Raw genomic sequence first — 25,055 nt, forward strand, 5'->3', positions numbered from 1 at the left:
GCAATTATCCTGAGCAGGCGGGACTTTATTGTTACAAAGACAAAAGGATGACCTTTTGGGTCAAGGGGAAAAACTCCCCAGGAATTACCTCTTGAGTCCACACATCTGGGCAAACACACTTCTAAAGCACTAATCTTGTTAGGGGTCAATTCTGCCAAGGCAGGGATTCACCTCAGCTCCTCTGTGGGTTGGACTTGGATTTAAAAAACTCAAGGGGAAGGTGGGTGTGGGGTTCAAGAGTGGCACAGGCACAGGGCGGGATAAGTGTGTGTGTACACATATATGCAGCTTTATTGTTTTTATGTTTTTTGAACTTAATTCATTGCTTGTAAACAAAATCAAAAATACAAAGTAATGACTTATAATGGAAAAGAATCAGAAAAGAAAAAATACGTACGTATGTATTTGTATAACTGAATCACTTTGCTGTACACCTGAAATTAACACTGTAAATCAACTACACTTCAACAAAAGACTTTTTTTTAAAAAAGGAAAAAACATAAAAATTTGTAACATACACCTAGCAAAGCGTGTAGAGGAAACTTTAACGTTTGAATGCTTATATTAGAAAACACAAAAAAGCCGAGAGTTTATTTGTCTACATATATAAAGTGAGGGAAAAAAAGAACAAATTAAATACAAAATAAGTCAAAGATAGAAAATAATAAACAGTAGAAATTAATGAAGTATAAAGTGAATACTAAAGAAAAGAAGACACTAAAAAAAACATACAAAGTGATATAATTCTCTCATGGTTCTGCTTGCCAGAGGTGAGCAATGTTTCTTTTTACAGCTTCTCGCCTGCATGCACAGTTGTACACAGAGACACACGTGCCTTTCATAGCCAACAATATAGCCGGAAAGGTTTCCGTGCTAGTAAATAAGGGCCCACCATCACTGTCACGGCTGCCTGGCTTTCGGCTGTGTGAGCAAGGAGCGAGGGAGGAGGAGTGATTTAAGGAGGTCCCTGTGGGTGATCATGGAGGTGGTCTCCAGGACTTTGCTTGGCAATGCTGCCATGAGCTTCCTTATACATCTTTTTTTTCTCCTTCCATTTATCTGATGGTTTTCCTAGGATAAATCATTAAATCTAGAATTGGTGGATCCAAAAATATACTCCTTTATTTGTTTATGTATTTATTACAGAGGAACTGGGGATTGAACCCAGGACCTTGTGCATGCTAAGCATGTGCTCTGCCACTAAGCTATACCCCCCCACCCCATTTTCCTTACATTCTCACTGGCTACTATCCTAATGGCAAAAGTCAAATGGTCTTTTTGACTTTTGCCAGTAGGACAGTTTAATAAAGTAGGATTCTTTTTTTTTTTTTTTTTTGGTTTGTTATCATTTTTTATTTTTTTCACTAATCAAATGTTTGTACCAGGTGTTCCCAGAGGCCTGGTCAGCTATGGCTGTTGGCATGGCCAAGACTCAGATTCTGGAAGAGTGGAGACAAGGGCATATTTTGGTTCCCCTTTGTATTTATGCTTCAGTGTGGCGTTTAGGCAACTTTTCCTCATATTATCTAATTGTAAAATGGGGGCGAGCACCACCCCCTTGCACAGAGTTGCCATGTGGATCACAAATACAAATTATATAGTGCTGTAGTTCATTTAATCCGAAACATTATATAGTTCATACAAAATTTATGTTTGTTAAAATACAAGCATACGTTTATAAAGCACTATGGCATTTCTGAAACATATGAACGCGATCTATTGTAGATGATTTCTAATAGTGAACTACTGAGCACTGTTTAACTATCCAACAGGAGAGCTCTGGCTAAATAAATTATGTTCATCCCTGTTGGGGAATCTCTGCAGCCATGGAAACCGGCATTATCATACTGGAAATGGGCTCCCAGCGCATCACTGCACGCGGGGAAAGCAGCATATCTATCAGTGTATCTGGTACAGCCCACCTCCATCAATGGCTACAAGGAAATAGAACATACATAAATAGACCCTGGGTTAGCATGGCTATCACTGAGCAGCTGGCAATATGAGCGTTTAAAAGATTTTTTGATTGCTTTTTCTGCCTTTTCAGACATGGGGATGTGTTACTTATAGTAGGTTTGAAAGATAATGAAGTCGCTTTTTAAAATGTTTTAATTTTTTAAATTAAAATTTTTTTTTAATTGAAGAATAGTCAGTTTACAATGTTGTGTTAATTTCTGGTGTACAAGCATAGTGTTTCAGTTATACATATACATATATTCCTTTTCATATTTTTATTATAGGTTATAAGATATTGAATATAGTTCCCTGTGCTATACAGTAGAACTTTATTGTTAATATATTTTATATATAGTAGTTAGTATCTGCAAATCCTGAACTCCCAATTTATCCCTGCTCTCCCACCTCCTTCCCCCTAGTAACCATAAGTTTGTTCTCCATGTCTGTGAGTCTGTTTCTGTTTTGTAAATAAGTTCATGTGTGTCATTTTTTAAGATTCCACATATAAGTGATATCATATGGTGTTTTTCTTCCTCTTTCCAGCTTACTTCACTTAGTATGACGATTTCTAGGTCCATTCATGTTGCTGCAAATGGCATTATTTTATTCTTTTTTTATGGCTGAGTTGTGTGTGTGTGTGTGTCTGTGTGTCTGTGTGTCTGTGTGTCTGTGTGTGTGTGTACTGCAACCTAATTATCCAGTCATCTGCTGATGGCCATTGAGGTTGCTAATGAAGTCACTTTTGAACCAAAATAAAAGGAGTATTTAAAGAAAATGACATGGTGTTCCATGACTGTTACTCATTTATATAAAAAAAAATTCTATATATAAACATGTATTTCTATATACAATATATGTAAATACATAATGATGGATATATAAATACATTTATAAACTATATATAAACTATACGTACAAACTATGTATAGGTAACCCATACATACTGACTATATATGTAGTCAGCCGGACCCCAGAGCAACCCGGGGGGGGGGGGGCACACCTCATCACGTGACGGTTGGGAGGCGGGGCCGGGCCTTTAAGGCCGCGGGCACGGCTGGCCGCGGGGAGGGGCGGTGGGCGGTGTTAGCCGGGGACCTGGAGACCCGGATGGCCGCGCCCGAGGCCCCGGGACCGAGTCCTTCCCACAACCCACTCGGCCCTGCTCGCCCTGTCTGTCGCCCCCGCAGGTTGCAAAAGCGTCCACTACGACCTGGTCTTCCTCCTGGACACGTCGTCGAGCGTGGGCAAGGAGGGCTTTGAGAAGGTCCGGCAGTGGGTGGCCAACCTGGTGGACACGTTCGAGGTGGGCGCGGACCGCACCCGCGTGGGCGTCGTGCGCTACAGCGACCGGCCGGCCACGGCCTTCGAGCTGGACCACTTCGGCTCCCGGGCCGAGGTCAGGGCGGCGGCGCGGCGGCTGACCTACCACGGCGGCAACACCAACACGGGCGACGCGCTGCGCTACATCACCCGCCACAGCTTCTCCCCGCGGGCCGGCGGCCGCCCCGGGGACCGCGCCTTCAAGCAGGTGGCCATCCTGCTGACGGACGGCCGCAGCCAGGACCTGGTGCTGGCCGCCGCCACCGCCGCGCACCGCGCGGGCATCCGCATCTTCGCCGTGGGCGTGGGCCAGGCGCTGCGGGAGGAGCTGGAGGAGATCGCCTCCGAGCCCAAGGCCGCCCACATCTTCCACGTGTCGGACTTCGACGCCATTGACAAGATCCGGGGCACGCTGCGGCGCCGCCTGTGCGAAAGTGAGTGGGGACCCGCGGCCTGGGGAGGCGCGAGGGGCGGGGAGGCCCCAGTCCGCGTGGCGCGGCCGTAACTGAGGAACCCAGTAGCACCCACACCCGGTCCGGGTCCATCACCCAGGGTCCTGCCCCGTGGGCCACACTTTCAGGGAGACAGGGGTGGAAAGAAAAATTAAAGCAGGCTGGCTTCTAAACCCCACCCACTCTGAGATACATGAATGCCTCACTTCTGCAACGGGAACATCCCCTGGCCTCCTGGGACTGAGTCAGAGCACGTGCCTGCAGAGGCCTCACCAAAGCCCCTCGGTGAGAGCTGTTGGGTCCTGCCCCTCTCAGCCCCACTGAGGGGTGGCAGTGAGAGATCACGAAAGAACAGGGCCCAGATAGGGTGCAGGAACTGTACCGGGTGAACCCGAGTCAGCCAGTTCAGGTGGTGGGCGCTGCTGGTCCCAGAGGCCAAGTGCTGTTGACCTGTTGCCCTCTGGGATCACCCGAGGTCTCCATGTTATTTGTCTGGAATCCTGACTGTGGCTGGGATTGGGCGATGGGAGAGGAAGGAGTGTGTGTTGGGCAGGCAAAGATCCCATGGCCCCGAGGCTCTGACTTGGGAGGCTGACCTCCAAGACCCTGGTGGGGTCTTTCTGACACCAACCCCCTCTCCAGGACAGGAAGGGTGAAGTGGGTTTCTCCTGAGCCAGCCTGTCTCCTCTGCCTGCTTTCCTGGGGTGCCATTTCTTCCTGGCTCGGTAACTTCCTCCTCCGAAGCCAGCAGGTGGGGGCAGGGAGTAGGGTCAGCCTCTGTCTTGCTGACTTCTGTGGGGGATGAACTGCCCCTGGTTGGGGAGCCCAGAAGGTCACACCTGGGCAGGGCAGTGGAGGAGGGGCCTGGCAGCGGGAGCAGAAGGGCAGAGCGGCAGGGGTCTGGTCCCAGGGGTGGGCCCGGCTCACAGCCTGGTAAAACTTGTCTGAGACTCGATGTCCTTAGTTTCGTTACCATGCTGTGACTTTTTTTCTCTGTATTGGCTCACTTAATCTGTATTTATTTATTCACAGACGTTTACTGGGATCTGTTGTTTGTGTGGCCTTGTGCTGATTTCTGGGCTATAGAAAAAGATAAGACACAGCCCCTGCCCTCAGGTCTTCCTTAGTCTAGATGGTGGAAAAGACTCAAAAAAAAGGAATGTGATATTGTGGGGGTGAGTTTAATCAAGGTGCCACAGAGTCTTATGGGTGGGGTCCTGCTGTGGTTGTGGTGGATGATGACCCTGCGAATGGGGGGGGGGACTTCCTGGAGGAGGTGGCACTTAGCTGGTTTAGAAGGACGAGGTTGGCAACACGCAGTCAATGAACTATAATGGCCGGAGGACAGAAGGGGAGTTGGGGTTGGTTGCTTTGTGTGATTGTCAAGGACTGGATAAAGGAGAGCCTTGTGTGCAAGGCTTGGAGGGTTCTGGGCAGGGGCGTGACATGGTCAGGTCTTTGTGGAGAATGGAATGCTGGCAGGACGGCAAGCAAAAAGGAGCCCCTTCACAGACTGCTGGGAAATTCAGAGAACGGTGCAGGGAATAGATGATGCGTTGTTGCCCAAGGATGAAGGAATCGATGCCCAGAGGGCAAAGAGGTGGTTACCTACCCTACAGTGTGCCAGCCATTGGCCATGGATTTCCCACAGTGACTTCATTTGATCCTCGTGACAACTTTGTAAGATAAAGATGAATCTCCTTCTCACAGATGAGGGCATTCAGAATGCTGAGACCTTGGGAGGCACAGCTGCAAGGCCTGCTGGGCCCTCAGCAGTAGGCCGGGGAGGCGACGGGGCCACGCTGGGGAAGAGGAGGCAGGGAGAAGGAACAGCCCAGGCCGAGCCAGGCTGAGGACTGACCGAGGTGCATGTGGCCAGAAGTCTGGGCTACGAGAGTCAGCCACTAGGCCACAGGCCCAGCCAAGAGGCAGATGTCCAACTTGGTGGCACAGGGGCCACCCAGGGCCCTGGGAAGCAAGGCTGCTTCTGGACCCTACCCTCTGGCATTTCACCATGCTGCCAGCCTGGGTTCAGACTGATTCTAGATCTTGGCAGAGCAGAATTTAGATTTTGAAGAGCTTCCATTGGGAATGGCAGGGCCAGCCCGGGCAAGGTCAGGTCACTGGGTCACATTGCCCTGTTAACAAAACGGCAGAGCTGGGGGCAGAATCCCGGCCTTCAGCCTCCGCACTCTGGCCTCATGCCAGGGCCCCCAGAACAGGATTTCACCACCACTGGTGTTGGGTCTGAGCCAGGGACAATGCTTTGGATCAAAGTGACAGAAAACCCCACTCTAACTTGCTTAGAGAATAAAGCACATTGACATCACACAGGATAGAAAGGCCAGAGGTCAGGCAGACGTAAGCGCTGAGACCAAACTCACTCTCTCCTGCCGTTTCTAGGCTCTTTTTTCTGGGTATTAATTCTCTTCTGGGCAGATTTGTGTGTCAGGGTCCCAGCCGTGAGGAGACGTGGAGGAAGGTTCTATCTAGAGGAGGCTGAGGTCAGGGAGTGATGCTGGAAGCACTGGGCACCAGCAGCAGGAGAAGCTGGTTGATAGCAGTGATGGAAGTGCTGCTCTGTGGGTGGGGAGGGGCTGCCCGGCAGCACTGTTGTCTCCTCAGCCCAGGGGGGAACACAGCTCTCGGCTGCCAGCTCAGCCACGGCCCCAAGGGAGCAGGAAAGGAGCCCCTGTCTTGGTCCCCTCTGGCTTTGCTGGCCCCTTCCATTGGCCTGACCTCACCTGACACCAGTCAACAAAGGGACCGGGTGATGTGGTCACAAGGGCCAGGATCTGAGGCTCAGAGCAGAACAGAGAAGGAGACAAGGGATGAGGGAGGGCCGAGGAGCTCCCAGCACAAGGCAGTCAAGTGACTCTTAGAGCTGCGTGGGTCTTCAGCCCCAGGGGAGGAGAGGGTCACGCAGCGGGCCTGGATTCAGTCTGACTGGACGGTGTGGGCCCTGCGGCTGTTCCCAGCCAGTCGCTGTGGCCCTGGAATGGAAGCAGCTGCCTCAGCCACAGTCTCCTGTTTGACATTTGGGAGTGGAATTAGTCACCAGCTGTACTCCCTCAGGGAAAGGGGTGCGACCTCTGCAGGGACATCACGGTGGTGGGGGGGTGTTGCCAAGGGGAAAGGGGTACAGGCCAGCCCCGCACACCACACGTCCACCTTGAACCATCGGGAGAAACTCAGCGATTCTCTCTAGACAGGCTTCTCCAAGTGCCTGAATAGATGCAAGATTTAAGTTATTCTTAGCCATCTAAAGGGAATCCTGTCTGTAAATACAGCTGTAGGCTGAGAGGGTCTGCTCTATTCTGGTGACAAACGAAACAAAATCTCCCCACAATTGCTTCAATTAGAAACAAAGCAAAACAAATAAAAGAGCAAACAGTGATGCAGTGGAAAGCGTGTAGGAGAGTGAACCAAGGCGCGTGACCGCATCCAGACAGCTAGGCCCCTCGGCCCCGGGGGTGGGTACCTGCGGGTGGTTCCACAGCCCCAATCCCGGCTGTCTGAACAGGGGCGGCACGCTGACGGTCTGGGAAATCGCAGACTAACGACGCGGGTTTTGGTGTAGTGATTGTTCCGTCTCTCCAGCCCCCTCATTGATTCATTCAACAGCTGTAGTTGTAACAGCCACTGAATTCACACTAATCCATTCACCCACTGCACTCCAACCCAGCCGTGCATCGTAGTGAGATTGATTCAGTTCAGTCCTTCCATCCAGCCATCCATTCACTCAGCAATCACACACTGGGTGATCCCTCTGCTGGGCACATGCCAGGTGCCCAGGATGCGGTGATGGGTCTGACGCTTCTTTTTGTCCTTGAGAAACATTTGTCTGAGGCAGCAGGAACGAGGCAGATTAGTACACCCTGAGTGTGCATGCCGCTTGCCACCTGCTGTTTGAAATGGCTGTTAGTTTACCCTGCCTAGGAGCTGTCTTTACACACAAGAACAGGAGCTTCACGAGGGCCGGGTCTGTTCCTTGAGGTACCAGTGCCTGGAACGGAGCCTGGTAAGGAGGGGGAGCCACCTGAACGCCTCCCCCAGAGTCTGCCCAGGCCTGAGGCTCACTGTCCCCCGGCCTTGGGCTCCTCCGGGGAAGCACCTCCGTGTCACGACGTGAACTCCTGCCCCTTGGTGGCCTAACGAGGTTCCCTGGGGACGGGATCTCAGCCTGGCTTCCTGCAGTGTGTGGGGTGGAGGCTGCAGATGGGGCCCGGCCCCGGAGCACCGGCTGTAATTAAGAGCTTTCTCCAGCCCAGGCTCAGTCGTGGCCGCAGAACAGCCTTTATATAGCTGATCGTGTGGCCGTGAGCTGAGCCCGCGGGATGCCAGCAGCGGCTGCGAGAAGCCTCCGCCTGCTTCTATTTTAGGGACGCCCTCTGGTGGTCCTCTCCTCTCCCCAGGGGCAGGGGCGTGTTCCTGGATCCTGTGCTTCAGCCCAGGATGCGAGCGTGGACTAGGGCACAGAAGGAGCCCCTCGTGCCTCTCTGATTCATGACGCACTGTCTCCCTCCGTCTGTCTGTGTTGTGTGTCCGTGCTCAGCCCCGGTGCTATCCCCTGAGCTGTGTGTCCTGGGTGTGATACCCCACGACAGACAGACAGACAGAGGCTGCTTTTGTGTGAGAAGGGGATGAATTTCATTGTTCTCCCTGGAAAAACGTTGGCATCTCCACCCCAGCCACGTGTTCGGTTAGTCTGTGACTCCATGCGTGTCCCCAGCCCCTCTGAGGAGCCCCTCTCAGCTTCCTGCGTTGGCCCACACCTCCTCACAGACCGGCTGTTGTGCTGACCCGTGAGATTGGCCCCGGGGCTGCGACTCACTGAGAGGCTCGCTCTTGCTTTTGACCATGGCTGTCACAGACCACTTCACCCTCAGATGAGGGAACCATCAGGGGCACTTGAGGACTTTTCTGTGCTGTTTCCTGTCTGCAGCATAGAACGTTTTGATTAAATAATGCAGCTTCTTTGTGTGATTGGGGATGGACTAGATCGCCCTTTAAAGAAGCCAGCTCCCAACCGAGGATGCTTTAAGGGCCCTTTACATACACTTATTGGGTCATTTTTTCAACACATTTTTTGACCCCCTGTTGTCTCCCAGACGTGGTTTTGAGGCACAGGGATCACCACGGTGATCCAAGTCATCTGTGCTCCTGCTTTTAGGGTGACACTCTCCAGAAAGGAAGGGAGACAGCGGAAAAAGTCAAGTAAATGGGCAATGTGGTTTCATACAGTGATATATGCTTTGAAGAAAGTAGAGCAGGGCCATGGGACAGCATCTCAGCTGGAGGGGTTACAGGAAGAGATGGGAGAAGTGGAGTTGAGCTTGGAATGACACGGAACAACCGTGCCTGCCAAGATTTATGGGCCCAGAGTTCCAGGCAGAGGCCAGTGCAGAAGCCAAGGGCCTGCAGGAGGCGAGGGCCTGATGTGGGAGGGGCACGTGCTGGGGGGGCCGCGCTGGGGGCAGTGACAGTGCCTCCAAGGAAGTGCCACCCTCCCCACTGTGGGAGACAGACACTGAGGCGTAGCTCTCCCCAAGTCCTCACGGCCAGCAGGAAGCAAGGGGTCAGCCAGAAGTGATGTGCACCTCAAAACCCTGCAAGTCTGTGTCCTTGAAGACCCAGAGGTAGCGCCGACAGGGGCTGGGGCTGCCTGTCGGCAGGTCTGGGTGCACGTCCAGCCTGGCAGTTTGTTTGGGCCCATCTCCTCTTGTAGGCATCAGAGAGGGCGTGGCCCTGCTGGTGGCCTTGTCCCCAGGGACCAGGTCTTCTTGTCCCTACCTCTGTCTCTATCCCTCTGCGTGGCCAGGAGACTCGGAGGTAAACTCAGCACACACACACGTACACCACACACAGACGTACAACACATACACGATACAAACACCACATACATATACACAACATGCACACATAATACACACCCCCAAACACATATACACAGTGCATTACACACGCACACACAATACACAACATACACACATGATACTGCACACACACACATACACACAACACACACACACACGTCTGGGAGCACATATGTGGCCATGAGGTGACCCACCCGGCCGGTCCCCTGGGCGGAGCCGAAGCCCAGGCAGAATCGGAGGCTGCATCAGCTGTGGGTTTGGAGCCGCCACGTGGATGCCTGTGGCTGGGCTCTTGGGACCACATCAGATGCAGGAAGCGGTTCAGGCTGGGGCCCCACCCCGGGCCTGAAGGTCACTGGGAGTTCCTCCTGTGAAAACTTGTCATGCGCGAGGTCACCTTGGGAAGTAGTAATTGGGTTACTTAAACCCGATTATGTGCTGGGAAATTTTATTAGAAAATTACTGAAAGTGATGGAAAACTAAACATTGTCAGTGTTAACTGCTAACGTGTGGGCATCGAGGAGGAAGCAGTCTCCCAGCCCTGCCCGCCAGGCCCGCGCGGCACCCCCCCGCGCCCCCTTGTGACCAGGGCGTCCTGCTCCGCGGAAGGAGACTGTCCCCTCCGTGTCTGCCTTCTCCCCAAACTGACCAGCATCCCCTTTGCCTCTGGGTTCCGGTCTCCTGTGCCGGCAGTGCTGTCTTGCTAGTGCTGAACCCTGTGCGGACTTGTCCCCGCAGGTGGCTTCCTGGAGGAGGTGGGTAGGTTTGCACAGGCAGCACCGGGCACTGTGGTTCCACCAGGGCGCGAGGGCCGGTGGAGGAGGCCGTGGTCTGCACTGGTTCAGCCCCGGCGGCCGGAGCCGGCCACCTGTCGGGGCCCCGCTGTGCCTCCCCACCCTGGGTGAGCCTCAGGCCGGTTCCCTAGCCTCTTCCCCCCCCATCCCCGGTCTCTTCACTGGTGCAGAGGGGATGGTGGTGACATTTCTACCTCGCGGAGCTGTGAGGGTGTGAGGGTTGGGACGTGGGAGGTGCTTGGTGCAGCAGTGGCCTGAGCACGTGCTGGACAAGTGTCTGCTCGCACGTGTGTGTCACATGTAAGACACTTGTGTGTGTGTGTGTGTGTGTGTGTGTGTGTGTGTACACATGCTTTATATATATTTTTATACACTTTAACCTCTTCTCTGTGTCTGTGTGTGTATGTGTTACTTTCCAGAAAAGCGATAGAGTTAAATGCTTTTTGCTTAGGGCAGTGTTTCTCACCCTTTAATAAAAGTGATCTCCCTCTGAGGGGACCTGGATAAGGGTGGGGTTTTCTCCTCTAGCTGCTTCCTTCTCTAAGTGGTAAACCCACACGTAATTGTCTGCTTATGCTGTTGGGTGGGGTGAACTGTGGGGGCCGCAGACCTCTGTCATCTCGAAGATGTTTTTCACCCTCTCCCTCAAAGCGGTTTTCACCCCCTCGGAGGCAGCGCCACCCGCTTTGAGAACGCACGGGAGGATTACCGGAGGAGCGTGCAGGGACGGCCTGGTCCCCGTGCTGCCCTCGCTCCCTCGGTTCAGCAGGTGAGCGCAGCTCTAAGAGCCCCGCATAAGTACGGGGTCTCTGTTTATGTGTCAGATTACTTTTTTAAGCTTTGGTTTCCCTTGTAAAAGGAAGACAGTAATACTGCCTACCTTCTAGGGCCGAGGCAACACAGCTGTGGAAGGCCCCCCTTGTGGCCTGGCAACCTGAATTCACTGCCACTGACTCATGCAGGGACCCTGGGCTGGGTATTTTATGGGGTGCTGAGCGGGTGGGTGGGATTCCTCCTGGAGGGCCCCTTCCTTTCTGTGTCTGGCTCACTGTCACGCTTAACCCGCTGCCCTCTCCGTGTGTTCACACGCTACACATGCCTCTTTGCCTGGTTGTGTTTAGGGGCTCCCCGTGGGCCTTGCAGATCCTCTGACCATCCCAGGGCTTGGACGAGGACTCACGCCCCGGTGCGGGCTAGAAAGGGCTTGAACGTCAGCTATAAAGCAACACCCTCCCCAGCTCCTGCCCGGCTGTGGGGCCAGTGCCAGCCACTGCACTCTCTGCCCCCGGTGCCACCCCAGGCGGGGCAGAGAATGCATCCACGTCGCCGTGACCGTCTCATTTACTGGCACTGTCACGCCAAGAATTCCAGCCCCGCAAGGTCAGACTGCATTTCCCACAGTGGCTTTAGTGTTGAATTGATTAAGGGATAAAATATAGTGACCACAGCGAAATTGGCACTTGCAAAATGTATACATGCACGAATGCAGACAGTCTACGCGTAAGTACGTGTCTCTGTATAGATGAGCAGCTGTGTAATTAGACCCGTGGAGGAATTCTGTGTTTCTGAGTGTCTCTCGCATCCTGTGGCTAGCCTTGCCCCAGCTGAACTTGTGGGAGGGCGAGTGGGACACGGGGTTACACGACGTCTGGCTTCTCAAGAAGTGTTGCTGATTAACTGCAGTGCCTCCGATGCTGCCTGACGCTTCCTGGAAAGCTGAAGGAAAACAGTTGTCAGAGCGCGTTCTCAGTGACTTGTTTTGCTGTAAAATGTGCCTGTCTTTGTCATTTTCATCACACAGACTCTGGCGTCTTTGAGTTTATCCACACACAGACACATGCAGAAACACAAGCATACTCACACCGTCACACACACACAGACACACTCACGTATGGCCACTCATACACACATGGATGCTCACGTGTGCCCCTGCCCCCCGACACACACACACTCATGAACCTTGACGGGGGTGCTCAGTGCAGCACAAAGCCCTTCCTCCTGCCCCTCACCCTGGAACAGGCTACGTGCAGCTGCTCAGACAAACACAGGGCTCGCGGCGAGGTGCATCACTGGGTGTGCAGGGAAGGGAAGGAGGTTTGCACTTAGCTCCGGTGCTTCTCAGACACCGAGGCTGGCGGTCACTGCTTGGCTGAGCTGGGCCCGGGCTCCGGGGTGCTGGCCGAGGGCTCTGCTGCCCTCCCGAGGTCCTGCTGCCCCAGTCTCCTCCCTGTCCATCCTGCAGGAGGGCCTCGCAGTCTCTGGTGACACCTACTGGTGCTTGGCCCATGGGACACTCCCCAGGAAGGAAGGAGGTCCAGGGAACCTGGGACATTTGCAATCACAGCCTCCCCTGCAGGGGTTGCGCTCCTAAGGTAACCGTGACCTGGCTCTGGCCTTGATGCTGGGCAGAGCCATCTCTTCACTTCCCGCATTACAGACCCTGCCTGGGCTTACGAGGCTTCCCTAGCCCGGCATCTCCCCTCCCTGTCCTCTCTCCCCAGCTGGACTCCGGCTCCGTCCCCGCCCCCACCCCATCCAGGGCAGGCCCAGCCCCTTCCTCCTCAGGGCCCTGCCCTCTCTGGAACCTTCTGCCCATGGCTCTACTTCCCGTGGCTGCTCAGGCCCTCGTTAGCTCTCAGCTCCGATGTCACCAAGCTAGGGGGTCTCCCTAGATCAGCGTTCCCCACAAGCATCCTGGCCACCGTGCCCAGTGCCCCGTCACCTCACCACCATGTTTCCTCCGCGGCCCTGGTCACACAGGGCCATGGGGCGGCTTGCTTTTCCGTGGCTGTCTCTGCATTTGCTCTCTGCCTCCTCCTCTGTCTAGCTTGTGTCTCCAGCAGGGCAGGACCGCCTCGTCTGCGTGTTTCTGCTTGTTCCTTGAAGTGGGCTGTGTGCGCTGGGCACTTGGCGGGAGTGTGTTGGCTTAATGAGTGAATGAATGAATGCGCTCGCATGGGGTGCCAGGCGTTGTCCGCGGACTTCCCGTCCGCATTCCGTTCACTCTTCCGGGTGCCCTTGGCTAGGGAAAAATCCCTCCACCTTTGACATTGGTTTCTGGGTCTGGAAACAGAACAAAGAGGAGACTGACACGGAAGCGGGGAGGTCCGTGGACTCCAGACCTTCTTCCCCATCAGCCTCGGGCAGAGCTGCTCCGTCTGGCCCCGGCCCCGCTTCACCGTACCCTGGGCATGTGCTCGGGCTGGGTTGGGGGCAGGCCTGGCAGCCGCTCTCTCACTATTTGCAGCTCTAGGCTCCAGGCAGAAATTGGCACATCCCCACCGGTGTCAGGAAGGACCCAGCCGGGTGTGCTCCTCCGGAGAGGGAGCAAGTGTGGCCCTGACCTCCTGGACCCAGTGTCGCCGCTGTCAGCAGGCCTGGGGGATTTTTCCTTCTAGCAATGTTTTGCTCCTTCCCACCAGGCTGCCTCTAAAACACTTCCTAAACGTTCTCCCAAATACTGGGCCCCCTGACCACACCGCCCCTCCAGCCTAACAGACCTGGGAGATGGGCATTGGCCAGCGAGAGGACCTGGGGCCTCTGGGGAGGCAGCCAGTGCCAACACACTTTGACTAGAAAGGAAATGCAGGCCAGGAATCTCCAGAAAGTTCTAGAACAAGAGGGCCCCTTCTCACAGGGGCCACACGATGGCCCTGGGATGCAGCAAATAACAATCCCCGGGTGTTTCTTTAACAACTGGGAAGGCTCTTTGTTCATCTGTAAAGCACGGATGTTAATATCTGCATTGCAGAGAGGAGTGAATGGGACCCCGTGTGTGACCTCGAGGCAGTGGAGCCGTCTGATGCCTGGCTGGTTATTATTACATTCACACCCAGGGTGCTTTCCAGTGCTCAGATGTGTGGGTAGAGTAGGGGTCCAGCACTCCATGTCCAAGCCTCACTGCCCCTCTTGATTCCTTCCTTTGCCACTTGGCTGTGTGATGTTGGATAAATTACTTAACCTCTCTGAGCTTCCCCATGTGCCAGAAACCCATATTGTAGGGTTGCTGCGAAATTGGAGCACGTAAGTGCCTACAGTAGCTGGTAGGCGGTGCAAAGGGGGTTCAGCACTTCCCTTTTCTTCCCCACCATTGCACTGGTAGGTAGAGAGAGGCCCCAGCCTGCCTGTGCCCTAGAGCTGCTGGAAGTTCACGACACGCGGCCAGGATTTTATTAGCACTGGTTATTCTGACTCCAGAGAACTTGCATGCTCCTTTTTAGGGTGTCTCTGTGTACTTAGCCTCCATCGCTGACCCTCCCAGCATCTGCAGGTATTCACTGGCCAGTGTGCAGAGCACTCTCCCACCTGTCTTGCTGTCTGTCTGTCTCCATGGTGACTCCCTTGAAAACAGGGGCCTGTCCCTGTCCCCCTGGCTGGCACTCTTGGGTCCAGAAGTGCATGTTGAGCCCACAAGGCCCTGTCATCCTCCAGGCCTCCAGGGGATGCTGCATCTGGTGCAGGCTCGCCTCTGCAAGCGGCTCTCACCGCCACCTACCGCTCACTGGCCGTCCCACTGCCTGCTTCTCCTGGAGCCTCCTGCTGCCTCAGGGCACGGCTCAGGGCTGCTATTAAAAAATTATATTTAGAACCTAAAAATATTGTACTCATGAATCATGTTCCAGTCTTTAAAGTGAATTTGAAAATACAGAAAGCAAAAATGAGTTTAAGAAAACACTTCAAGTTCTGTCCCCCAGGGGTAACCATAGTTTGGGCGTTTTATATGATCTTCCAGACACCCATGTATATGTCGGTTTGTGGTAGTGAGTATGAAAGTGCTGGAGGTTCAGTTTGGATCCTGTTTCCACCACTGACGAAGGGTGTGGTTTGAGCAGGTCATCTAAGCCATCTTAGCCTTGGTTTTCTCATCTGAAATATGGGCATGATAAATATACTGGTGTGTGTCAAACAGGATGCTAAACACTGGCTTCTGTCAGCATTAAACACGCGTCAGCCGTGCCCTCGGGAGCCATGATCCTATAATGTGCGAGCTTGTTGATTCCTTTTTTCTTTTTATGGAAGTATAGCCAGTTTACTGTGCTCCAGCGGGATCTTATTCTTTCTACTGCCGGGGAGCCAGAGGTGCTCAGCTGGAGAAGCCTGGAGAGAGGAGCACGCTGGCTATCTTGAAACATCTAACCGGCTTTCATGAGAGGGAACGGGACCTGATTTGGATTTGGTGCCAGCAGAGGGCAAGCTTGAGGACAGGCCCTCGCCATCTGCCCCAGCCGTGGTCCCCAGTGCCCTGCCCAGAGCCAGGTATAAGTGGGCACCAGCAAATGGACCCGGTGGGCGGAACTTGGAGAGCACTTGAAACCTCTCAGCTCGGAGTGAGGAAGCCCCTTGGACACATCAGGGATGCCCAGAGGCAGAAGGGGTTGCCTCAGGAAGTAGCAAGCTGGCTGTCTGTCCCTGCAGGCTTTGGAGACAGACAGACATGGGTCCCTGTGTGCACCTTGGCCAGGTGACCTGGGAGAGACTGAGTCAGGTAGTGGTCAAGAGCCAGACGCTGGGGCCAGCCTGCTGGCTTTGCCACCTGCTAGCTCTGCAGCCTTGGACAGTTGGCTAACTTTTTAATGCCCTTCTTTCCGCATCTGGGAACAGCAGCACCTATCCCGGACGGCTGTAGGGAGGAGTCAGTCAAAGGTACTAATGGATCCAACGTGCTGAGCACGGTGTCTGGGCAGAGCAAGCCCTCTCTGTGTGTCCGTGGGGCACGGAGATAACTCTTGTCGCCCGGCAGAGCACAAACAGTCAGCGTCGCACGCCCAGCGAAGTGCCTGGCATACAGGCATCAGTCCTGGCAGCCCTTACAACTCTGATCATTATTCACATCATCCCTGGGGCCCTGCTGGCTCTCCACGGTGGGGGTGTGTGGACGACTTCCCGGCTGGCCTCAGAGCAGCGGAGGAACTGCCGTGTGTCTGCTGGGTGTCTGATTCATCTCTCCTCCTCCGCCTCTTCCTCTGCCCACTTGGAATGTCATCATCTGGTCTGTGGTTAGCTGCACTCAGCAGCGGCTGCTGGGAGGTGATGGATGGGCAGTGATTGCTTCCTCTCCGTTGCTCGCTGAGCCCTCGGGCTGTGCTCCCTGCTTCTCCCAGTCCTGCTCCGCTAGACTGGGGAACTGTCTGTACTCCTAGATTCCAGACACACGTAGACCTTTATTTAAATCCAGTTGCTCCTCCTGTCTGGTAAGCTGCTTAACTTCTCTTAGCCTCAGTTTTTACATCTGTGTAATGGGAACAAAATCTACCTCCTTGAATGGTGGTTATAGGTAAAATCCCCAGCTGGGTGATTGGCACACAATAGGCACTTAATTGGCAGCACCCTTTTTTTCCTGCATGGAGAAACCCTTGGCCAGGAGCCAGGGGATGGTGTGATGTGTGTTCTCTAGACAGAACTGTGGGTGTGTCAGTGCAGAGCAGAAGGACGTTAGAGACCATCTTGTACTCTCTCTCCCTTTGCTGTTTGGTAAACTGAGGACATGGTGAAGTTTTTTCCAGAGAAACTGCATTGATTTCTGGTGTTTTGCCCTGGGAGCAGCAGCTCTGATCAGCCAAGGCTCAGCCTCTGGTGAAGCAGAACCCACGCTGTGGAGGGTGTCTCCAGAAGTCTGGAATGTTCTCCCTCCCTAAAGACTGAGGGCGTGTGACTGTCAGTGGGTGGCAGTTAAGTGAACTCCAGGCCTTTGTTACCAGCCTTGTCTTTTTCGTGTTCTCACACTTTCGAAAGGGAAATCAACCAGCTAACCAAGGACTCATTTAATACCCATTTTGACACCTGAGACTCAGCCTTACCCTTAATTCCAGAACTGCTTCTTCTGTTGATCCTGAATGATCACCTGATAAATCCGTATTGATCAGTGAGGTGGAACTGGTCCAGTCTGCCAGTAGCTCCTTTACCAGGAAAACAAGCTTCTTTTTCTTCTGCTTTCCACCTGGACTTGGGGGCAGCTGGCGTTGGAGTGCCTCTCTCCTCAGTTCTCATAGACGGTCCTGCAGACATATGTCCTGCACTTGAGGAAGGAAGAAGAGGAGGTACCCTTGCCGACCCCATCTAGCTGCCTGTGCCCTTAAATCGGGAAAAGCAAGCTTTCTAAGAAACCATGCCGCCCCAGCCACGGTGCTCCTCTGTCATTCGTTTCCTTGGCCAGAACTGGGTCACAGGTCCATCCCAGCTGGAAGGTGGGGGCTGGAATAACTGTCATGGGCTTAGACCAGCCAGCCACCGCTTTTTTCCTTGAGCTGAAAACACTGCCATCTGAATAAAAGTGACATTCTTTCAGCAAGGAAGGAGCGGGGAATGGGTGTTGGGTTAGCTAACCGTGTCTGCCACTTCTCCGTGGCACGAGTCCCAGGGCCTGTGAAACCTCCTCACCTGGTCGTCAGCATCACGACAAAGCCCGTGCCTGGGAGTCGTCCAGACCACCACTCAGCATTTACCTCTCAGCTCAGGTGTCACTGGTCATTTCTGCTCAGCATGAACTCGAGGCCACTCTGTGCCTAGAGCCGTGAGACTCCGCCAGGTCTGCAGACGCGCTGGGGAGACAGCCACGCCAGTCAGGGCCTTCAGCTCGGCGCCGTCAGCTCCAGACCCGGGGCCCTGCCCAGGGGCTCCCTACCTGGGCGGTAAGGGGGTGAGTGAGAGCAAGGCTCTGGGCGAGGGTGCTGAGCAGAATCCTGACAGTCGAGGAGGAGCCTGTGAAGCTAGGAGACTCTGGGATGTCACTGCAGCTCTGACAAAATTCCTTGAGCTCACACGTTCCAGGCCCCTCGCCAGTCAGCCCAGGGGTGCCCTGAAGGCAGGGACGGCGCCTTGCCTCTGATCCCATTTGTGTGTCCCTAGAACTGGCTCAGTGCCTGGAACGTATCTGGGGCTCTATAAATATTTCAGTTTTAGTAAATGAGTTAACGTAGAAATAAGTAGATTGTTGTCCAAGATGTGGGCATCTCTTGGCCAGAGTGATGCAGTTATGCGCTGAAAGGGACCTGGCGGCTAGTCCCTCCTCCCTGCCAACAAGTGAACCTTAAGGGCCTGGTATTCCCTGGGGATTCTGGCTGGAACAGGTGTTCTGGGGTCCATTTGTCCGGACGTATGTCAGCTATAAATTCCCCCTTGAGGCTTTCGAATGTGTGAGGCTGAGTGAGGGCCCCAAGAGGGGTGGCAGGTGTTTTGAGGAATGATTTCTTAAAGCAGTTTGGGCCAGCTCTAGCATCTTTGAAAAGTGTCCATCCTTTCTGTGTTTGTGGGCTGCCTTTGGCCGTCGGGGTTCGGGAATCAGGTTGTCCCCTTTATTTACAGAGGCAAGGCTCAGTGGCTCTGCCTGCCCTGAGCTCCAGCCATCAGCCTCCAGAGATTTGCTCATAATCAAGACTAAACCTCCTGAGTCAACTCGTTTTAAATGACGCTCAGTCCCCAGCCAGTCCCTCTGGCGTCCCGCTAAAGTTCAAGCAGCTGGTCCCCACCCCGCAGCTGCCACTGTCCTGGGTGGAGCTGTCTAAATACTGCACCAGCATCCTCTCTCGTATCTGGTTCTAGACGGACAGCTCCGTGCTGTTTCCAAAATAACCCCTTCCTTGGGGCTTGTCAGACCTCTGGTGCCTTTTAGGATAAACATTAAAAATACCTCCTCCCAAGCCAGGGAAGGGATCATCCTTTCCCCTCGCCAGCTGGTAAGGAGACCTCAAGCTGGTCCTGCCGTGAAGTATTTGTGCCCCTCAGTACGAAAGGAGATCACTGCACACAGAACTGACGGGATGACCGCACTGCCTGGTAATGCGTGGTTACTATGGGGACATGTGGGACCGTATCGCTTCAAGGGCAGCGCAGGTCTCCGCTAAGCTGCCTCCAGCGCTAAATTTAAATTGGCCTCTTCACCCAGAGCCAGTCCCGTGTGTCTTGATCTTGGCCCGTCCTCCAGGTGGCCCTGCGACAGGTGTGTGCTTTGCAAGGTGTCTCGTGTCACACGTGCTCACACCGACCCAGAGATGAGGAGACTTGCTGCAGAGCCAGCGCTTGGACCCAGGACTTTCCAATTCGCGGTTGGTTCTCTTTCCGGGATTTTTAGGGCAACTGGAAGAGTCCCTCTTCATTCCGCTTTTTGTTTTAAGTGAGAAATTGTGAAGAGGTTTAGATCAGTCGTTTATGTAATGTCCTATAGTGAACTGTGTTTTCCCGTGTGGCTTACCCCAGGGCCTTTGTATAACTGAGCAGCCTTGTCCCTGGAATTGCACTGCAGCTCCTTAGGGAGGCAGGTGGGCCCGTAGCACACTGTGCCCGTTCCATCAACGCCCTGCTGACTTGGGTTTGCATATACAAGTTCATGCCTTCAAAACTGAGCTGCTCTCTGCAGGCATCCCCTGTGTTCCTTTGTGCGTCGGGCTGAGTCTTCCCGTTCCTTAAAGAGAAACCTCGTTTGTGACACTGTTGACCACATGGGTTCCTGTGTGTGGCTCCCTCTGACGGGCAGGCTGTGAGCCCCTTGTGGGTGAGGACCAGGCCCACTTCTACCTCACCCCCAGCGCAGAGCCCAGGATTTGCAGGGCCGATGCTTTCAAGTGTATCTGGGCGTAAATGAAATAGTTCCTAAATGTGGCAGCACCACTGCATCTGCTCCAGGCTGGACGTCCTACGGGCTGGGAGGGTCCCCGGAGTGACCGTGGGCTGCCTTCACTCATCAGCCTCTCTGTTTCCTCTTGCTTTTCTCAGACGTGCTCTGCCCCAGCGTCCGCGTGGAAGGAGATCGCTTTAAGCACACCAATGGCGGAACCAAGGAGATCACAGGTGGGAGAGAAATGGCCACCCTACGTGGCTTGCTTTGCTGGGCTGTTTCCCGGGCCTGAACGTGACCCTCCTTGATTCAGGGGTGACCTCACTGATGCTTCCCTCACTCCCATCTTTCACCAAGTCCTGATACGATAGTTTGAACCGTACAGGTAGCCACTCCATCAGCAAACCGTCCAGTAGGGGAGAATTTCCCATTTTCCACCTGGGAGTCAGTGGTGATTCTGTGGGAGTCATAAAGCGTGCAGCAGGGTGAGCGAGGTGGTGAGTGAGTGAGCGGATGATTGGCAGCGTGAGTGAAAGGGTGGATAAATAAATGCATTTGGGAATGAGGGAGACAGTGAATCAGAGTTATAAATATATGAGAGGATTAATGGATAAAAGAACTGGGAGACGCATGACTGCAGAGCCAGCAGCAGAAATAAATAGCGCTATCTCGTCAGAGGCTGTCTCCGTACGTTCCAGGGCGATCAGGGTGCGTGGGGATGGCTGAGCCAGCATCCCCGTCACCCTGACGGTGTTGAGCGTCAGTTACTTTTCTTGGTGGCCATTCATCCTGCTGGACACTTCAGGTGCGTGATCCAGGAAAGTCTTCTTCCCCCTCCAGGACACCAGCCCTGCTCTCCTCTCCAGGGGCCCTGACTTTCCCTCCCAAAGCATCTTGGGTCCAGTTCTAACCCACATGTAGTCTGTCTCTCATCCGAAGCAGTGAGCCACGTGCAGGAGATCGGGACCAGGTGTCTTGTAGGCACTGCCGGTGCCCTGCCTCTATCCCAGGGGCCCTGCCGTGGCCACATGAAGACGCCAGCCTCTGCATCTTGGTGCTGGAGGGACATTTCTAGAACGGCAGAAGGCTGTTCTGCCCGTGTGCGTGGGAGGTGAAATGCCAGGGAGTAACCCAGCCCTCAGTCAGTGACCATCAGCGAAGGAACACCCAGCTCTTTGACCCATTTCCCGGAGCGTCCCACTGGGGTCCAGCTGTGGTCGCCCACCGGGCAGCTGACTGTTCATCCACTGCCATCTCTGCCTGCAGCCGTTCCTTCTCCATCAAGCGCCTCCCAGATAAACTCGTAGCACTTCTGAGGAAGCCCCTGGTGTGTAGTTGGCGGACAGTGTGGTCCTGTCTCTGTCAGGGTTTCTCTGTCCAGCTCACGAGATAAAGATGACTTTCACCCTCTTCCCTCTGTTAGCGCAGTTGCCTTGACGTGAGCATGTTCGTAGCTGAGTCGCTGCCCAGAGGGCAGACACGCTGGGCAGTTGGACAGGGATGTTCCCCCTTACTGCCGCGGTGACGGCCAGCTGAGCTCTGGTTCTGGGTAATCCAGCCTCCATCCCTGGAGTTTGGGTGGGCCTGCCAGGCTCTGCCCTGGGACAGCTTCTGCTGAGGTCACCCTTCAGAGCAACTTCGTACCTTCTGCTTTGTCCATCTCCGGCTTCCTGAGCGATGACTCCTTCACAGCAGTATCGCCCCTAGAGAGTTTCATTATCCAGTGTGTCTGTCCGCAGAAGGGAAGTTGTTACGACAGTAACAAAGGTGGTGATACTCGACACCAGCACTCACTGCGCGCCAAGGAATATGCCCTCATTTTCTCACTGAGCCCTTCCGGCGTCTGAAACTGGTGCTATTATGTATTTTTCAGTAGGTACTGAGGTGCAACCACATTAAGCAACTTGCCTGAGTTTGCGGCGGAGTGAGGGCTCACATCCAAACCTTCAGAAGGAAAGGAGGGAGGCAGGGAGGGAGGGGACACAAATGAGCACACGAATTTGCTACGTCATCTATAAAGCAGAATAAGCTTTCCTGTCATTGTATGGACTGAAGAGCCTCCAATATTTTTTCTAACGGGGAATAACTGATTCTTGCCGGGAAGATTCGGAACGTGTGTTTGTGTGCGCGTGTATATGTGCGTGTGTACGTGTGCACACGTGTCACCTGCAGAGCTGGGGACAGATCCTTTCGTCTCCGCACACGAGGAGGGTGGTGCCGGGGAGTCTCTGTGGTGAGTGGATAGACACGGGACCCTGTGTTCGGAACCCGCCCTGTGGGCCCGCAGCCTGGGGAACGCTGGAACCTCGCTCCCCTCCATGGGCTCCGAGAGCAGAGAGCCCCCTGGATCCGTCGTCTCCTCTAATGATGATCAGCCCAGAAAAAACGCTCCCCCCGCCGTGCTGAGGCTGAAACCAGAGTTAGGACGGAGCGATCTTCTCAGACTTAAATGCCAACTTAAATGCAGTTGGGTAATCGGATCAGCTTTTGTAAAAAAATATTGTGGTTCCTCAAAGCCTCACCTCCAGACGTTTCCTTAAATGACTCCAGCTATTTTTAGGGCCTATCTGGGCTGGGCCTGTGAGCATGGGGAAGAGAACAGACGAGGCAGTTTGGAGACGAAGGTCTTAGACAGGACATGCTGCTCCCCAGCCACCGGCCGGGTCCGTCTCCTGGCATCTCTGAGACTTAGTTTCCCCACTTTATGCAGTAGTGGAGCCAACGTACTGTCTGTGAGGACCCCTCTAGACTCTAAGAACGGAATGGTCTCCCAAGTTCTAGCCACTCAAGGTGTTATACAACACTGGGGGGGGGCAGGGGGGGAGTATAGCTATTTAATGCTTAAGGAAGGTTCTAGCCCTGGTCCAGCTCTGAGATTTGGCCACAGACATCCTGATTCTCTCTTCTCCTACCTGAGCTCCGACATCCAGTTGATAATCACTGAGTCACGACCCATCATCTCCAACAGCCTCAGTCCGGTGCTTCTTCCGCCCCTCCTCCCCCGGCCCTGTGTTACCAAGTCTGGTCCTCTCTGGTCCTGCTCTTCCATCCCCTGCTGGCAGAATGACCTTTTAAAATAGAAACAGGATTGTGTTTCTCCTTTGCTTTAAAGCCCTGCGGTGGCTCCCTGTTGCCTGCAGAAAGAAACTCAAACTGCCTCACGCGGTCGGCAGAGCCCAGCCTTGTCTGCCCTTGCCTGACTTATCCCCAGCCAGAGTCCCCCTGATTGTGGCTCTGGAGATCCCGAAATAGCCAGGAGTCTCAAAAGGAGCCCAGCTGACTCTGGTCTGGTGACCTTTGCACATCCAGCTACCTTGGATGCCCTTTCCTCCTTTTCTTATCTGCCCAGATTTTATTTGTTCTTCAAATTCAGCCCAGGCCTTGCCTCCTCTGAGAAGTCCTCCCTGATTGCTCCTCAGCTGGACGAAGGAAATATTCCATGTGCTCCAGTACAAGCCCAGGCACCTCCCTCGTTATCATTTACGCATGATACTAACACTGCTTATCTATGTGCCTGTTTCCCTGTAGACACTAAACTTTTCCGGGGGCTGGGATTTTGTCCTGTTCATTATTGGAATCTGAGCAGCCAACAGGGCATCTAATATGTAGGAGGCCCTTAATGGTTTAGGGAATTCCTTTCTTCTCCCTTTTGATCTTTCCACAAACGATGCCTCAAAGAGGAACGGAAACCAGAAGTCCTCCATTTTTAGGGATGGAAATGTGAATCAGATCAGGTTCCTCAAATCACTCACCTTCTAGTGAGAAAAGCAGTCCCATAGACGGACGAGCTGAGTGCACCTCGGCCAGACCCACTGAAGACCCGGGAGTGACTGGTGCCCGGGGAGGCCAGCCCTGCTGCGTCCAGCGCGGACCTGTGAAGGACGAGGAAGAGCGCACAGTAGGCGCCCACAGGAAGCGGGTGCCGCCTGTGGGCTCCCGGCAGTCGTGACCGGGTCCCTGATGCCGCCTGGTTCAGCTGACTCAGTGCCTTTGGGGAGGTGCGCCCTTGCAGTTCCTGCGTGAAACGATGGCTCCTTTATCTCCCGGTGCCGCGCGTCAGAGTCCGCTTACCTCAGGAACGTTTTTCATTTTCCTCCCGGCCCTTGTTTATTTCAGGCCGTTCCTCTTTTCTCCGTGCCCTTTGCTGCCACCTAGTTAATTGCTTGTTGCTTGAAGTTTTGTCGTGTTTAAGTCTTTGTTTTTATTCATTGAAACCAGTGAAAGTGGAGCTAGAAAGTGGAGCATGTGTTTGCTTTTTTAAAACTGTTTATCATTATGATTATTGTTAATTCTCCCACAGATAACTGCTAGAGGGAAACCCAGCGCCAGGAGGCGACCCCTGGCATCAGGGGCGCGGCTGTGAAGTGGAGGAGCAGGTGTCTTTGCTGTCCTGCCCCCGACACCTTGCAGGGTGGGCTTTGGGCACGTGTCTGCTGGATTTTGAACCTGCCCTCTGAACAAGTGCCACCTCTCAGTGGGCCCTCTGGGGACTGGACATCCTTGTGAGGCCTTGGGCAGCCCAGTGAAGTGGGAGATTTTAGGGGCTGAGTCATTGCACCAGAGTCAGGGAGCAGCAGAGTCTAGGAGCAGGGAGGCGCCCAGGTGTGTCTGAGTGAGACGCCCTCCTGTCCCCACCTTCGCCCCTTAATTAAAGTGGCAGCTTCTCTGGAGCAGCAGCCCGCCGCCGCCCTACCTCCAGGCAGTAACCTTTCCTGCTCCAGGAGTTTTGCCCCCAGGTGGGTAAGAGCCTCAGAGAACGGACGGGAGAGCCCACAGGGAGCCGCCTGCTCCAGGCTGCTGGAGGTGGGAGGCCTGCGGGGTGGGCCCTTGTCTCTGCCTCACTGTCAGGGAGGCAGGAGGATGCTGGCCTGCCTCTGGCCGCTGCTGGGCCAGCTTTCAGACCTAGGACAGCCTGGCTCCAAACCTGCTCTGCCTTTCTCTGGAGCAGAATCTGAGCCCCAGACAGCCCCAAACGCCTTTACCACTTGGTGTTCTTCCATGGAACCTTCTGGGCCCATCACTCCACTCCCAGGCACCAGCCTCTCCCAGTGTCTCATGCTTCCCAGGCCCCTAGGGGCGCTTCCAGGTCCAGGCCCCGTGTACTTGG

At 54.1% G+C, this 25,055-nt stretch overlaps 1 protein-coding gene across 4 annotated transcripts in view; it reads left to right on the forward strand.

Annotated features, from left to right (window-relative positions):
• COL22A1 (collagen type XXII alpha 1 chain) overlaps positions 1 to 25,055 on the forward strand; it is a 214,286-nt gene that overhangs the window by 18,386 nt on the left and 170,845 nt on the right. For all 4 annotated transcript variants that reach the window (XR_004315107.1, XM_032467724.1, XM_032467723.1 and 1 more), the window contains exons 3-4: positions 3,144 to 3,710; positions 20,107 to 20,181. Coding sequence is in view for 3 of the 4 variants with exons in the window: in XM_032467724.1 (XP_032323615.1) it covers positions 3,144 to 3,710; positions 20,107 to 20,181 (642 nt within the window). In the remaining variant the exon portion in view is untranslated. The remainder of the gene's footprint in view (positions 1 to 3,143; positions 3,711 to 20,106; positions 20,182 to 25,055) is intronic.

The sequence above is a fragment of the Camelus ferus genome, chromosome 25 (genome assembly GCF_009834535.1).
Source record: "Camelus ferus isolate YT-003-E chromosome 25, BCGSAC_Cfer_1.0, whole genome shotgun sequence".
In the NCBI taxonomy this organism is placed as follows: Eukaryota; Metazoa; Chordata; class Mammalia; order Artiodactyla; family Camelidae; genus Camelus; species Camelus ferus.